At 28.0% G+C, this 18,443-nt stretch overlaps 1 protein-coding gene across 2 annotated transcripts in view; it reads right to left on the bottom strand.

Annotated features, from left to right (window-relative positions):
* Positions 1-2,905: 2,905 nt before the first annotated feature.
* Positions 2,906-18,443, bottom strand: part of LOC111034654 (discoidin domain-containing receptor 2) — a 246,444-nt gene continuing 230,906 nt past the window's right edge. The window contains exons 13-19 of one of the 2 annotated variants that reach the window (XM_022315962.1): positions 13,563-13,757; positions 12,017-12,138; positions 11,192-11,389; positions 11,007-11,099; positions 7,274-7,415; positions 7,002-7,151; positions 2,906-3,938 (exon numbers count right to left, since the gene is read on the bottom strand). In XM_022315962.1, coding sequence (XP_022171654.1) covers positions 3,783-3,938; positions 7,002-7,151; positions 7,274-7,415; positions 11,007-11,099; positions 11,192-11,389; positions 12,017-12,138; positions 13,563-13,757 — 1,056 coding nt within the window. In that variant the 3' untranslated portion in view covers positions 2,906-3,782. The remainder of the gene's footprint in view (positions 3,939-7,001; positions 7,152-7,273; positions 7,416-11,006; positions 11,100-11,191; positions 11,390-12,016; positions 12,139-13,562; positions 13,758-18,443) is intronic. The other variant, XM_022315961.1, reaches the window with a different exon arrangement.

Below are 18,443 nucleotides of genomic sequence, written 5' to 3'. Positions count from 1 at the left end.
CGTTGGAGAAAATCATTGAAGATATAGTGTTGGTGCGTTCTCATGGCGATTCTTAATCGGCCAACTCTCGATCGATTTCACAGGTCAATATAACATTATAATATACTAATATTTCTTTGCTGCTATGCGTGCGTATGTGATATAATATTAAAAGCGGTATTTAGTTTGGAATAACTATGGTGACGAGTCATATGATGTATACGATTGTACCTCACTCTGGTGACGAGCCAGATTGTTTATACTTTATTTTATTACTTTATTAACATTGATGTTCATAATCCATTCTACGATGGAGAATATGTGAGTATGAAGTATTGTTGTGAGTGAATATCGTGGGTAACACGGTTTGTAATCTCTGTCCCTTAGAAAAAAAAAGGTTGTCCACGCCACTGAAAAGCAGTCATTTCAGTAATTTATAATAACTAAAATAGTAATATTTAATAATATTATTTGAACAATCCATTAATGATTCTCTGACGATCGTGTGATATAAAGAACTTTAATGAAACCGAATAATATGCCAAATTGTCGTAGTCGATTTCAGCGATTCATATTACAACATTAAATCATCATCGTTATGCTATCATTTTTCGAGTAGAGGTACCGTGGGCAGTATATATTTCTTGATCATAAATATTAGCACGGATATAGATACTATCTATATCCGTGGTTATTAGGTAGGTAGTATTTTTTTTTTAATCCGGACAATCTTTAATATTACTGGCATGAAGATACCTAACCCGCATAATTGAATGATATTTTCCTGAAGGAGTATGGGATATGTGAAAATATATAATAATTTTTTGTGATCGTTCATTTTGAGCAAATTATACCGAACGAAAATTATTGTATTTATATAATATCCATAAAATAGAAAACCGCTCCGAATTGGCAATGTTTAGTACTTAGATTGCGTGTCCATGATGTTGTAGCAGTCAAATCATTTAATTTAAATGTTATAATAAAGTTGGTTGTTAAAGGACGAAAAAGACATCGGTTATTAATTTTCTGGTATGAATCATTGATTACAACGGAAATTTGACTGAGAAAAAAACCTCACATTGAACGAATTAAACACTTTATACCTTCACAAATGTCAAAAATTTTAAACGAAAACTGTGATGAATTTTGGTTGTTTTGTTTTTACTAAATGAACATATTTTTATTATTTTGAATTCAACAATACGGAGTTCTGTAACGTTCACATACTCTAAATAATTAAAATATTTAGTTCACACTTTACGAGTGTATATCCCGTATATCTTCTAAGCACGAACAAATAAAATTTTATTATTTTGTTACAAATAATATTTTTATCAAAACCGACCATTATAATAATATATACTGGAAACTAAGGTACCTATATACTCGTATATATGGAATATGTATAGTATATAATATATATTATGTAATATAAACTTAAAAATTATAATTTTTTTTTAAATTCACAAACAGTAGCATTAACATTAAAAGCAGTTTACATCGACAGTTCAACGATGCCTACTGACAAAAACAAAAAAAACACAGTAAATAAGTAATTATAAATTCATCTTTCCAAAATGAGATAATGAAACAATACATACGTAGAACATATTATATTAATATATTAACAACCTCTTATTTTCTCATGAATGTTGTCACATTATGGACGAGTAATAATAATTATATTATTATGTTAATAGTGTGATTTTGACATGTCATGCACTATAGTCTATAACTACCAAATATCAGTGACCCTGAGTTTTCTATACATCTTAATATTATTACATATCATTTTTTTTTTTATAAGGCTATAATATTTTATGTGTCACACTTTTATTATAAAACTTATTTTTAATTTTTCTTATATAATAATTAATATAATATAGGTAATATACGTTTATGAAAATAATTTCAATCGAATATATAGGATTAATGATAAGTAACGTTAATGTTAAATGACTAGACACTACATCGTTATAATTGGATTACACGAAAATCAAACATCGACACATGTACTTAACTGCACTACTCGTATATAATATTATGATATAATAACTATAATAGTAACGTAAGACGTATTTGTAATGTAGTAATTGTAAAGTAGTAGTGGGTAGTTAGTTGTAAAAGTAGTACTGGTGGTAGTGTTGTAGTAGTATTGGTAGGGTAGTATAAGTATTATAGTTGTTGTCCTTAGAGTTAACATTAAAAATTATGACTCGTGTAAAATATTATAAAAATGACAAATAGAGTACCAGAACGAAAAAAAAATAGTAATTCCATTTGGGCGAATAAAAATATCCAATTCATATTTGCCAAGCTATTTTTATATTATTCGCGTACGTGTGATATATCGATTTTAGCACCATAAATACGATTTATACATTAAACATATTATCATTAGGTAAATACTATAATATTATACTTGTAAGTTAAAATACAAATAACTGATAGTAATATAATAACATATTCATACAATACGTTTTACTAATACATTAAAATAAAACATTTAGAGCAAATTTTAAGAAAAAAAAAATATATATTATATTTTATATGTCATCACGGGACACAGCGTTCGTATTGAAGACCACTGTCTCAAAAAAGATATGAAGAAACGTCTTAATGTTAACAATTGAAAATATGATATCGTAATTTGATATACCTTATAGGTACGTTAATACCATTGTAATATCGTTTTCCCTTAATGTTATGTATTTATATTATATTGATAATCGTTGGTATATTTCCAACCCATGCATAACATACATAATAGTATCATACACATATTAAAATTACATAAGTTTTTTTTACATAGGTAGTAATCAAAATATTATTATGAAGCGTACAATGTACATAAATATTATACACTTAAAAAATTCAAAAGCACCTAAACATTATCATTCAGAATAATATTTTAGTCTTTTGATTTATTCTAAAAAAAAAATTGACATTTTTTTTATAATTATTAGTTGTATCCTTATATTTTAAACGAAATATTGACTTTTTTATGCTGATTTAAGAATAACATTTCTAATTCTAGTTATAACGTGTCTGGCAACTACGAAGAATAGTGTATCGGTATACTATTTTTATATTGGTACCTAAGTATATTGCAACATCGAAGTTCATCGATTAATTATTTATACGAAGGAAGTTAATCTATTTTGATTGTATATATTAATACATTATAATATAATGTATACAACATTGTAAGCTACACAAAATACTAAATAGTGACGAGTAACTCCACATATTCGTATATTGTTATTATATAGGTACTTGTGTATTATAATGGGTTCAAAACTATAAATTACTACCTACGCTATAATGTTTACGACGACAACTACGCCGTCGATCGATTCTACTTAACACAAATGAAAAATGTATTTTACCGTTAGATATGTTACACACGTTAATCATAATATTTTACGGTGATCGCCAACTGTACACAAAAATACAATAGGCCTGGCGATCACCGTTCTTAATCTCACTATAATGCCTAGTCAATATGCCTGGAAGCGATATTTCGTACGATAATGCTAAAAATCAAACTTAAAACTTAAATTATTCAAAAACTCGGTAAAAATGATACTTACACTTTATAACAAAATATTACATGTACAGTAATTTATATATATATACGCGTAAAAAAATACATAGGTATAGGGTACATAAAAATGGAACGAAATACGAGCCTGCTATTCAAAATATACATGTATATAAAATATTTATAGTAGGTAAAGTGAAGCTTTAAACAAACATATTAATGATATTACAATATTATGATTCTTTAGGCTTATATTTTAAGGGTCACATTCGGGCTTATATCCCAAATTTTTCCGCTGCAAGAATAATTGTATTTCTCGGAAATTCGGACGACTTTTGTCGTCTCTCTGCCAACACTCGCACATGAGATCGTAAATTTCTTTCGGGCAATTGATGGGCTGAGGTAATAGGATCTAAAAATAATTAAACAACACAATTAATAAACAATGTTATTAATTATTAAAAATGTAATATTGGACAAAACCGTATTATTCCTGCAAAGCCGATTTTCTTTTCCAACAATAATACGAATTTATTAATGTTTTGAAAAGTATTACACAGATCAAAGAAATGTGAAGAATCGAGTTTCATAGTAGTTATGAAACCATTTAGTATTATTGTAGAATAATTCCACTAATATTTCGAGTTTTTCATAAAAATATCTGTTTATAGTATTCCATATACCGTCAACAAACTAATTATAATTAATACCAATGTTATATGTATATAATTAACATTTAATAAATAATAACTATGTTTAAGCTGGTAGTATTCAATAGAGTTTTCAAGTAGCTGCACCTACTTATTTCTAGTATCAAATATAAATTTATATTGAACAAGAATTATTTTTCTTTGATCTCTTTGTTCAAACGTTTAATTGAAAATTCATTTGAAGTATTAATATTTACCGATTGAGCTTTTCAAGTTAAATAAATACATTTTTATATTTGTTTGCGAACTATTTAAAAATATTTTAGATTTTATAAAAGTATATCGATGCAACTATATTTTGTAATGTTTAATAGTATTTTGGTTTCAGTTTCAGTTTCTTTTTATTTTTAATAAATTTGTTAGAAAATTGACGAACACAGACATAATGTGTTTTTAAAAATTAATATAATAATTCTTCCATAAAACAAATTACAAATATTATATTATACTTTCGAGTTTTTAATGTATAATAACTTATAGCTCTATAAGATCATAGGAATATATGTTAGGTTGTTTTTCTATAAATATATTATTGTACACGTGTATATGATAATATATTTATTTTATATTCGTAGACGGCAAGGGAGCAAAATAGAGCGTCCTCCCATTATTTTTAAACATTTATATTTTTCGTTGGTGATAAATGAAAAATTATTTTATCGCGAGTTGAACACTGGGCGTGTTAATATACAATATTTACTTCTGAACTGAATAATAAGAAGTATGGCACAGAATTGTCGTTGGATAGTAGTGGGACGGGGTGCAAAACGACGGAAGGGTAAAAGTTTTTTTCCTCGTCACAGTAGTACAATAGTATGCTCCAGCAGTATAGTTATAGTATGGTATCGGTGGGTAGCATTTATAGCGGTGTAAAATATGAAAATGAGAAACCTTATATACCTTTTTCTCCCCTCCGAAAATGAAGTTCAGTAACTTAACGAATTTCGAAGACACGTTTTCACGACTCGTGGTGAAAAGTTGATTTTACATGTTTATTGTGAAGGATAAATGTGTTGATGGTAAAAAGTAAAAACGTCTAGAAATGTCTTAAATTAGCGTTTAAAAATGTATTGTCAACCTAAAAGTAATAAAATATACTTAGTTATATAGGCTAACAAAAGACAGACCGTCTTCATTTAAAATCGCTTTTCGTATACAATGATAAAATATCATTAAATTCAAAACTAACAAATCCACTGCAGGGGCCCTCTCGACATCTGTATGTATAGCAGTCAGCAGAGCAATACACACTTTTTCCGTTTTGTTTCATCATTGCAAATTAGGTAAAAAATAAAAATTGATTTAAAAACGAAAGAACGTAAATAATACGAATTTATGTTATTATATTATATTGCATTAGTTACAACACATGTAAAAGAAAACGACGAAAATAATTCACAATAATAATTAGGTGCGTTTAATAACATAATTTATTGTCTAGTCATCGTAGATGTACCAGAATTGCCTATACGAAGCGCCGTTCGTTGCTTATTAAGATATTGGCACTAACTATTATGTATTATTGTGTCTATTTCTAGCATTGTTGTATAGTTACAAGTTCACCATGCAACGATATGCATATTATTATTATTTCTGTGCACTCGAAACGATGTCTAAACGGTGCGGCAGAAACTCGTTCAAACTTTTCGCGTGAACTCGGGCCAAAAGTTTTCTAATAACAAATTAACAATGGCGCACGTAAAAGAAGTTCGGTCGCACAAAATAATATTAATATTCATATACGGGGACGATACGTAATAGATCAATCGAAAGTTGAAACCCGAAAGGCGTACTAATATTATAATTATTATTATAAGACCGACTCTTTCCGCACAAACCCTAGTGGAAATTAGGATAGGTATGAGATATTTTGCGGTTGTTCTAGAAAAAGCACAAAATATCTTGTCATAAGCTTCACATGAAAGTAAAGACAATCCTAGTTACTCCAAATACGTATGTACTGTATTTAGTTAGTTAATTTATGGCTACAAGTATCTATGTGCCGTTTTAAAAAAATATATAAGACAATGCCATACAATCAAAATTAAATTCTAAAAAAAAATATGTCACTTGGTGCCAAGTTTTAATTGAAACCAAGGTTAGGTTTGTTTACAGAGGTACAGATGAATTTTGAATGGTTAGAGTTCAATTTTTTTAATTTAATATCATCAATATACATTATGAATTAACATTAAAATTATAAGTAAGTAGTAAGTTCATATACGTATATTTGCCAAGTGTCCATGAGGATTGTTGAATCCCTGACCGCCCTCCTTCCCCCGAGCACGCCAGTGCTTAAATATGAGGCTCCATAAAAGTATAAAGCTGTTGACTTTAAAAAATGTCATTTTTTTTCATTCAATGTTACTTGGCAATTTAATATTTATACTTTTGCGAGGACATAATATTAGAAGAGGATGAGATGCTGTATATAAAGCTCAGTAAACACTATTAACTTGTCAAACCAAATTATAATACATATAATGTGCTTCTCGCAAGTATATATAGCGAGCTGTGACATAATATTAAGCTAGATCGTCAACTTTCAGAATATTTTCGTAATTCATATTGTTTTTGTAAGACAGCCGGACAACAATAATGGTGTCAAAATATACGTAAAATTGATGTTCAATATATCATGTATAGAACAAATTGGAGATATTGTAAATTGCAGAAATGTTGTAAGTGTCAACTTAAAAAGTCGGAGTTTTTTTTTTGTTATGATAAAGTGTAATAAATAATACCCAACGTATAATGAAACTCACGAAATTTCCGTCATTCTGGTACAGCCTGGTGACGTTGTCGATGACGTGTTGGTCGCTGAGTTCTTCGTAAGGCTGTTCTCTGGCGAACGTCAGTATTTCCCACAACGTGACGGCAAACGACCAAACGTCGCTCCTCGGTGTGTATTTGTTCTGTTTACGAAAACACACGAGTGGCGATGTTAAAAATAATATTTATAGTATAAACGTCAATAAGTTTCATTATTATTATTATTATTATTATTACTATTACAACCAATCTATGTTTTTTTTACCAAAAGTATGCTCTCCCATGACATCCAGCGGATCGGTAGCGATGGCCTCCCCTCAAAGTCAAAATAGTCAGCTGAGTATACACTTTTGCTCAGGCTCATATTGGACACTTTGACCGTATAATTGGGGCCGACCAAACAGTTTCTGTGGAGTAAATAAGCGATAGATACATAAAACAGCAGTTTCAGATACGTCCATAATTTGATGTACTTATTTATAAAATACTATATTATACTGTCAGATTATAATAGTAGTCACTAGATAATTTTTTTTATCGCTAACCTACAACGATCAGCAATGAGTTTTTATTCTAAGTCAATTTGCAATTCATTTTTTTTCCATACATATTGATTGAAACTATATTTTAATATCCATCTATAATTGTACTAGGTTTAAATTGTTCGTTGTTTTTTTTACCGTTTTTTGTTTTTAAAGTATTTTTTATTTTCCACGGAATTTGTGAAAAATTATACAAATGTTTACAATTATTTTTGTGCGCTTTGAACTACAACGATTTTGTACGTGCTCAAAAATGTGAATATGAATATGTATATATTAGTGTATTTCACTCGAATATTTCATATAAATTTAAAAATCGCACTTATTAGTTTATTTGTAGGTTCTGTCAGTTTTATCTAGGTATCATTTTTATTTCATTCGTTTTCCTAGGAAAACAATTTAAATATATTTTGTAAATTGTATTATTCTAGTTTAGGTGCATATATTAAGGCGTATTTTTGTAGCATGTTCATACTAAACATTTGGACGTATGTACTATAAAGTTAAGGTATTTAGGATTCCTCCTCAAAATATCATGTTGATAATAAATTAATAACTATTAGAGCCTAATTGTTTAAAGCTTCCTCGCATCTTAAGTAAATATGACTTCATATATTATGATGGTATAGATATTTTAAGCAATTATTATGGTTTTGGTCAAGTATACTTGCACATAAAGTATTTACCAATAGTACTATTGACATCGGTTGGATAATACAACATCTAATGTAACAACAATAATATCCCGGGTTTGGAAGTTTTAGCATTTGCATATTTTTTTTTGGTAAATATTAAAATATTCCAATAAGGTAAAATTCAAATTTGTTTCACACATCCCTGATATCATAAACAATATATTTTTGTGTTTTTAGAGATGATTTTAAAATTTTAATAGTAAGTGTAATTTTTAAAAATATTGTCATATGTAAATGGAATCAAAATAATTTAGTTGAAGTGTTCTTATTTGCTCAACAATAATGTTTAAAATTAAAATTTGAATCGTTATACATTTACGTAACGGAGCCATTCGTATATTAAATTAAATTTTAATTTTGTAATAACCTGTATCAATAAATACAAATGAACAAACACTGAAACTAAACATGTATGTAAAAAAGTAAAAATGTTTATATTTATTATTATTTTAGATTTAATTTTGCATATTACTGTCCAAATTTTAGCACTATTTATACATACTTAGGTACTTTTAAGTGCTTGAAAGTGAATTTTAGTACTATAATTTGCAAGCCCTGATAATACTATACCGTCACAAAAATTATTGTAACATTTCGTTTTGAATTTATTATCAGAGCGTGTTTTAAATTAAATTTGACGCACAGTACATCGTCGTTATTCGACTGCGCGCTATATTTCACATGTATACAAGATGCTGTTTTTAATATAATATAACACAAAGGCGAGTTGAAAGTTTTAAGTAAACTTTCACAATGCTCGTTATTGAAATAAGATATATAATATACATGTATAATAACCGGAATCACTCACCAGTCATCAGTCATGGTACTAACGTTTCATTTAAGTGTAAACGTTGAAAATATATTTTCTACATTCAATAACAACTGTACACCCAAACGAGAAATAAATGTAAAAATATGCATGCAATGTTATTTTAAACGGGTTATTATGCCATGATAAACATATTAATCTTTTTTTTTTAATTTTCGTGAGCAATCGCGCAATAGTTAAACATTTAAAACTTCTATCATCTTATAATAATTTAATGCGATACACAATTACTTTAATAAATGTATTATCATAAAATGTTTTGCATAAATAATGTTATTGTTTAGGTACGTGAAATATTTAATGAAATATTATCCAAGCAGTGAATTATATTAAGTAAATTATTTTCAACTGTCTGCTGTGACCTATCTGATTTAGACTTTAGACATTATTATGGTTGTGGTTATCGGTAAGCAGGGAAGAATCATTCTCAATTCCCCTCATTCTTACAACATATATATATATTATCTAGATGGGTATAATTTAAATATGACGTATTTAAGGATGGAAAAACAGGAAAAAGAAAATACCAACATAAAGGAACACTTTATTTTCCTCACCCGAGGAAGAAAGAGAATAAACTCTGTGGAAGCTGACAAATCAAGTTCTGTAAAATATCTTGAAGAGGTAATTTGTATGTGTTAAACAATTATTTGTTCCTTTACATTATTTTTATTCATACGCATAGGTATAATAGACTAAACATTAAAATTAACTATTAGAAAATAATATACTATTAGCATAATATATTTTACCTAATCAGTCTCTGAAAATAATTTGACATATTGTTATCAATAAAATAGTCAGCTCAATGTATACTTCTAATAATATTATGACATGTTTTTTCTGGAATAGTTTTAATCATAAATATACAATGTACCAACTAAATCGTTGAGTTTTAAAATTTTCTTTTGTAATTTTAAACAAAAAAGAAATAGAATTTTACAACTTTTATCCTTATAATATTGTTTTAAAACTGTTTAAAGAATTTTAAAAATGTTTATAAAAAAAAAAAATGTAAAATGTATGAAATTAATTAAAAAACAAAAAAACTACATGTTTGAAACGTTATCCATACACCACCCTATTTTTCTTCTCAGAGTTATTTATTTTTACATCTCATCTCTCCATGGTGCAATCAATCAACATTAAATGTACTAAATTACTGGGGTTTTTTTTCATATAATGAACACATTTTATTGTACTAAAGACAATAACGTTGAATAAGACAATTTTTCCATAGATATGAGTTATACAAGTAGATATAACAAGGAGAATACTTTGAAGAACAGTTAGTCTGCATCAATTACTTGAATAAAATGTTTTATATTTTATTAAAGCTTATGATTGCAACAAATTATTAGATTGTTTATTTACAGGTTCATATCTATACAATACTAGCATATTGACTCATTGATAACAATTACGAAGGAAAACGATATTTTAGTTTATGAATGTTTAACATAATTAACTTATGAGTTATGAAGTATCTACGTATATGTATGAACATAATATTTTATACCCTTATAATGGCTATAGTTATAATCAGGGTCACGTGTTACTGTGTACCAAAGGTTTGAGTGTGTTCAAAAATGCAATAATTTTTAGATCCTATATTAAGTAATACTATTAAATTAGATAATTGTTTTACTATAATATACTTGTATTATTATTTTATTTTATCTCTACTGTAAAGAGAGACCCATTTATAGGTTTAATAGTTATGTTTAAACTTTAAATAATTGCATTCCACGAAAAACAACTCTGTTATATATTTCAAACTATAATCAGTTTATTTCTGAAAAAACTGTTGATATGCAGACAATATTTTATATATAAACTAAGAAACTAGTGTCTTATAAGTTTTTGACAGTAGACCATTAAATATTTTTGAGATTATTAACGGTATTCGTGTGCAACGGTCGTTCTTACCTTGCAGCCAAATCGCGATGGACGAAATTAATGACCTCTAAATGTTTCATCCCCGAAGCTATTTGGGTGGCCATGTGTATTAGACAGCCATAACTAGAAAATAAATACATATAACTCATTAGTCATTACTCATTAGACATAATCTTATGTTGTTCACAAATCAAATAAGAAATGTATACTACAACCTTAATGTTTTCGCGTATGGTGGTATCGGCGCTGCGGTCAGGGCGATGTGTTCCTGAAGAAACTGATTCAGATCGCCATGTTGCATAAATTCGGTTATTAAACAGAATGGTTCCTCGGTTAGGCAGCATCCCAGTACTCTAGTGATATTTGGATCTCTGATTTTCCATAGGGATTCTACTTCGTCGTAAAAATCGTGCCTATAATAGATGAAATAAAATATGAGAACATCATGCATAGCGCATAGGTAAACGTTATATCTACTCGAATAATACAGTAAAAACTAATAATTTCAACTTGTGCGTGAGAAAAGTTTTTATTAAATTACTCGTTATCCACGACTTGAATTAATAAATCCAATAAAAAAAGGAATCAAATATTCTAGATGTATACACGGCAACCTTACCAATTAGAAAGAAAAACATATAATACGCACACGAACCAACATATTTAGTATATATCATAAGAATATATACTATTATTATGAAATCAAATGATGTACCTATTGAAACTGTGCGGAAATTTGAAGAAAATATATATTCCGATCACATGCGGAGATCACATACGTAATATACACAATCACACATACACTATTATGGTACATCGTGTTTTTTTTTTTAAAAAACGACACGAACGTGTTTGCATTAAAGACAGTTTTTCTATAAGATTTTATAGGTTTTTCGACCGAGTAATGTGTATATTTTAATATAATGGAGTTTGTGTGCGTAATGGGTCCCACCACTATCCTCATGGACAAACCGTGAACACCCTGCAGTGCAAAAGATTTGCTCAATTAGTCGACTGTGGAGTATAAAATGGTTTTTTACTTGGTCGATTCGGACACGCCTTTCCTTAGCGACTTCACAGTGACCAACTTGCACGTCTTATTGACTGTGGTACCTGGCTGTAGCATTTCGTCAGATGGCATTTTCATTTCACATAAATGGACCTGCGTATAAAAGAATAATTGAAACATTACGATTTTGTACACATTATTAACGAATCAAAACATATAATTATATTAACAATGAATATATATTATTATTTTCAGACATAAGAGATCAATTTTACACTTGATTGTTTTGATTAATTACCTACATATTTGTGTAATAGAGATACAAAAATGTATCATTAAAACTGGAAATTAGTATCGAAAAACTGAAAATTCGGTAAATTAATAATATAGTAATTAAGTGTAATTAAAAAACAATCTCGAAAGTAACTGCATTTTTAAACATTTTAATTCCTGGAAGTCTCCATAAAATAACTAATATTGTTTGAAAATGTTTGGTATGGATTTGTCCTGTTTTTCTAATATTATTTTTATTTATATTTATGCAATAAATATATCAAAATGTTTTAAAAAACAATAATTTGTAGTATTTTTACCTGCAACAGTATTATTTTAATTCTATATAATATAATGGGACGCTGTTAAAATGAATATTTTTGTACCACTTTATTGTGTTTTTCTTCAAAAACTATTGTGTAACAAAGAATAATTCAACGTAGGTAGTAAGGCACTTAGTCACTAATACCATTGAAGTCGTTTTGTAACGACTATCAGTCTTATTACCTTTGTAGATGGCACGATGGTAAGACTGTTGTGACTTTGTGCAATAAGTCTATTTTTTGCCAACAAATCAATAACGTAAATTAAACATGTATAGCGCCTTTTACGACACCTCGACGGAAATATTATGAAATACAAACGGGGGTTTTCAAGTCATTATGATTCGACTACAAACATTAAGTAATGAGTGGTGTTTGTAACAATTCCTTGACGAGATACGGCATAATGTTCTCCGATATATTTTATTAAGATATATATACTATTCTTACACCTAGAACATTGTGTAAGTAGTATTTCAACCCTTCAATATGCTCCAAAAGAGTTACGGGTTTTACGGCTTGTCGTGATTGATTTTTTGGTCATGTTAAGTTATTTCAAGAAATTATAAGAAAATAGGACATAATTTGTAGGTATGAGTATTTATATGTACATAATAATAATGGATATATGAAAATGTTTGTACATTATATTTTTAGTGGGTTAGACTTTTACTTAAGATAAACTATTCGAATAACAGAATTTGTTTTGTTTGATTTTTTTAACATTTCACTGATATTCAATAGGTTGCAACTTTTCGTTTTATATCTCTACTAATATCACGAAACATTTCCTTAGAATACCAACCAAACAGCTAACAAAGAAAATATTTATCTGTTTATTTATGTTTATTTGTATTTATTATAAATTTATAACATTGTAAAAACAACGTTGAAACAATTTAGCTAATAAAAATTTTAAAAAATATATAAATTATATGTGCAGTACACACATATTATATAGTATGTGTTATTGCTACTTGCCTCTCCAAAATGCGTCTTGGTCAGTGTTTGGACGACGCCCAGGTATTCCCGGGGGATTTCCGGGGGTAACTGGCAAAGCGTGTCGTCGGACCTGGTAAGCGGACAAGTGGACGCGTTGCTGGCACCTCCTCCCCGGCTGCTGCTCGACCTGGATGACGTGGGTGGCGGCGATCGGGGTGGCGGCGGGGCATTCACCTAAGGAAATTCTTGTTGTGAATAAAACCAAAATACTTTCCGATACATAATAATAATATCGCTATTCATATAGCAGGTATACGGTTCAGGGCTTAGGCTAGTTTTTCCAATACATAAGCTAGTTATCGGCAGTAGTGAGTGAAATTCCAATACACCACAGCAATAGCAAATAGCTTTCACGTTTCATTTTATATTTATATACAAAACATTTTGTTTTGAAAACCTTTCATTGTGTTGTTTTATCGCAAACGACGAGTAATAACAAAACGTTGTTATTATTGTTAATCGTTGAACTAATTGGTTGATCGCGACTCGTGAGGATACCAGCTGCTAATATCACAATATTATTATTTTGCAGATAGATAAGCACTTAGAAACTAAACACGTAGTTTGAGTAAAACGATAAATTTGTAAAATTATATTAATTAACTACAATAGGTATATGTGTTAATAGATTTCCATTGTTCATAATTTGGATACCCAAATCAGGTGTCAATTTAGGTACTATATTTTATTACACAATAATTATTACATAATAGGTACTGATGGGTCAGAATGGTCTATTATTGTTGGGCTACAAAGTTCTTATTAATCCTATTACATTTATATGTGAGTTAGTCATATCGTAACACATACACCAAAAATACTATTGTTTTCATTTTAAATAGATTAAAAAAAGGTACACAAGCACTATTATATGTATATAACCATCACATAGACATATAATACAAAACATACAAATATCAAATAAATAATTAATACATTCACACAATACATATTGCACACATCATACTCGTCAATATTGTCCCTGAAATCTCCAACATTTTCTACAGCAGATTGAGCTGCTTACATTCACATTCATTTTTGTAGGGTTCAAAATAAAGAGGAACGGTGTAGTCTTGTAAAAATACTTTTGAAGTAATATTCACAATTTTGCATACATTTGAAATACTTTTTTAATTTTTCTTATTTAATTGTAAAAGTAAGTAAGAACGTATTTCATAAAAAAAAGTTGTTAATTTAAAATTGTTATATCACATTTAACATTCAAGTATCATTAGAACTATCTTGGCACTATACATACATTTAATTCTATACTAAAAAAATGAAAATAAATAATAATTAGATATACCTTGGTATTTTAACTCTGAAATACTTAAATATTAATTAAGTAATAAACGGTTGTTATTGAGATACATAAATGTTAAGTACAATTTAATGAATAATTATAAAACATTTTGGAAAGTATTTACATAAAAGTTATTTATTTATATTTTCAAATAAAAATAAGAAAAATATAGTTTTTTAACATTTAATTTAAAAAATATTCTAAATACTATAAAAAAGTTTAAATGTATTTATCTCAAATATTTTACTTCATCAAAGCGATAATAAAAGTGTAGATGACATTATTATAATAAAATAATGCTTTTTAATTAAATAATTATATTTTTTTTATAATAGGTATTGACATAATATAGTAGCCTACTAGTATAGTGTAACTATAAGCACATACTATGATCTCAATATTGTTGGAATAAAAACAAACAATAATAAGTATTACTTACTTACTATTTTTAAAACAAAACAAAGAATTAATAAAATGTTAATTATCTGTTTAAAATAATAAATTAGAGTACCTCAAAGTTTTAAGTAACACACAGTCAATTTGCTGGAGTAAATGATACTCCGATACAATCCGACCGCTTTATGTTTACTTCGAGTTTGTATAACAATTTATCAAAACTTTAGACATCAGGAAATAATTAGAACTATTTTATTCATGCTTCCGGAGAAAGCAGAAAACATGGTATGAAACGTACCTTTTAAATACCTTTAGATAACCAAAGGGGAAACTCATAGTTTTTACCACATTTTTTCAACCATTTTTCCCTTATTTTAGTAACAAAAAATATAGTTGCGTTTTCATACGTATGCGCCTTTTCAATTTTCATACTCCGCTCATGGAAATAATATATTATTACAATATGGAATATTTAACAGTCACGTTCGCGAGTTACCTACGGTCCGTCATTCAAATTTCGTTTGCGAACGCTTCTTGTGTATTAATACTATAGAGTTTATTGAATGGCCAACTGCCCTATCGGAATTCTTTAATCCCGAAATTATTTACCTTTTACTTTACTGATACAGTTACATATACCATGCCAACAGAGCCTGAAAAAAAATCGTATTCATACAGATACAACTGTTGATCCTGATCATGATGATGCTGTTAATGTTCGGGTATAGGGCAAACATATAAAGACTATCGTTTTTAAATTGTTTATTAAAATATGGAATTAATAAAATAACACTTAAGAAATCTGTTAATTTGTGTATGCATTTATAACAAAAAAATAGAAAATGCTTATCATAATATTATCCAATTAAAATCTTATTTTTCTTTATCCATATATGAACATTAATGCTCTCATCTTCATCTATAACTAACTGTAACTTGATAATTTTGTTAAGCAGTATCTTTATTTTATTTAGATATTTGTTTTGTTATCTGGACTAAACACTGTTTGTATTACCCGAGTATATACACCCACTAAAGCGCAAGGACATCCAGAAATTCAGTTGGCCAAACATGGTTTTCGAGATAACCTTAATATTAATATGTTTATGTAAATTTTGTTTGTTAATAATGTTACAAATTAAAGTACAACCTTGAACAACGTGAAGTATACCATATGTATTATGTATAATGTATATTGTATAAATATTCAATAATATTATTTACTAGTAAATATAATATATACTTTAAAGTTCAAACAGTTCAAACTGTGTAATTTAAAACAGAATATGACTATGCGTTATATAGTATACAATAATTCAATTGGTATTTGGTATGTGAGTAAACCCAATAGTAAGTATCGTCGATTCACCGGTGAATAACATTCTACAATAATAACGAACGTCCGTACATTCGTTTAACGGTTAAGTCCCAACAACCGTTATTAAACATTAAATACTTGGGCTATGTATACCCTCAACATTTTGTTTGCACAGTTAAGAGGTGTTTTTTATTTTTATTTCATTTGGACACTGTGCGCAGAAAAACCCTTAGAGTTTGTAAATATAATTGTAACGTAGAATAAAAATCTCGTTCCGTTATTACTTTTTTTTTTTACAACGAACGTGTATGGTTCACATACACATTCGAGTAAACAAAACGATAAACTTTTAGAAACGCTTTTCATCCAAACTCGCGGTCAATGTGTGTATAACGTGTGTTGTGTGTTGTGTAAACTTATCATCGGGTACAACGTATCACCATTCCCGCATATAGCTGTTTAAACATACATTTATTATATATATCTATTATTTTTGTTTTCATTTCGTAAAACACGGATTCAATTCTCGCGTAATGTGATCGGGATATTCTCATCCGCAATGTTATTCATTTTTAATCGGAGCTCTTTAAAAATGTATAATTCTATTAACGATAATCAATTCATAAGTGGTTTTCGATAATAAATAAATGAGCAAATAGTCTTCAATTTTATAGATTCTCAGCATCTATTATGTATCATCAAATATAAAACGAAAACACGTCCCATAAAATCATTAAAACATAAATGTTTATAACTCATACGAGGAACTTTACTATTTTGAGATGCGCTTATTTGAAAATATTATTAGGTAAAATTCAAAATTAATAATACGTAAAAGTATTTTTTATTGAAAAGTAATTAGAACGAAACAACGTCATTACATTTTATCAATAGTAAATAAATTCAAATGTTATCAAATTTTCTATATTCAATTTGAAAATCAATAAATTTCTCTAAAGACGATATTATGTAAGATGGATACTGTGGAATAATATAATTATCAAAACTTTAATGTTATATTAAGTACCTATATTATGTTTTTTTTATTATTTTAGAATAATGAAGTTGATAAGTCAAAAATAAAAAATACTTCAATAAATACATATTTAGGTCATTGAATAATTTGTGAAAAAATATTGACCAATTTGTAGTATTTATAATTTTAATGACCGGTTACTGGTTAGCTAATAATACATTTAAAATACCAAATAAAAATTTCATAAAAATCGAATAAATAACACAGTTAATAATGAAAAAATTCAAATTCAAAGTAAAAATACTATAATAAAAGCAAATTGTCTGGGATTTATTCAATCGTTTTCCTTGAATTATTTACTGCGGAATCACGATCAGTCGCGCAAATGCTGTATAAATACAAATAAGTTTCCTTTTAGGAAACAAACGAATGTTCGGCAGAAAAAAAATGAAGTTGTAGAGAAACATATAAAAAAAAAAAAATAAATAAAAATCGCTATATCGTATAATTATTTGAAAAATATTGTCCCGGTGGTCGTCTCTTCGTTATCACCGGAACGAAACAAACTCGTAATAAAACATACACATCCGGTCGGAAACGAATAACGATACACAATATATACGATATTTTTATTTATATAATATTACGTAATAATAACAAATACACTTGTAATCGTTTTTTCTTTTATTATTATTATTATTATTATTATTATTATAATTATTATTAATATTCGTGATCGAGATCGACCAATTAAGGTGTGTATCATCGGGGACACTCAAATGGGTCATAATACTGTGTGTACATTGTACGTCCTTTGAGTATCGAATACGAATATTATAATGTATAATAGGAGGGCAGCGGCGTGCA

Source organism: Myzus persicae, unplaced genomic scaffold (assembly GCF_001856785.1).
Source record: "Myzus persicae strain clone G006 unplaced genomic scaffold, MPER_G0061.0, whole genome shotgun sequence".
NCBI classification, from domain to species: domain Eukaryota; kingdom Metazoa; phylum Arthropoda; class Insecta; order Hemiptera; family Aphididae; genus Myzus; species Myzus persicae.
This window is presented reverse-complemented; position numbering and strand designations above follow the sequence as displayed.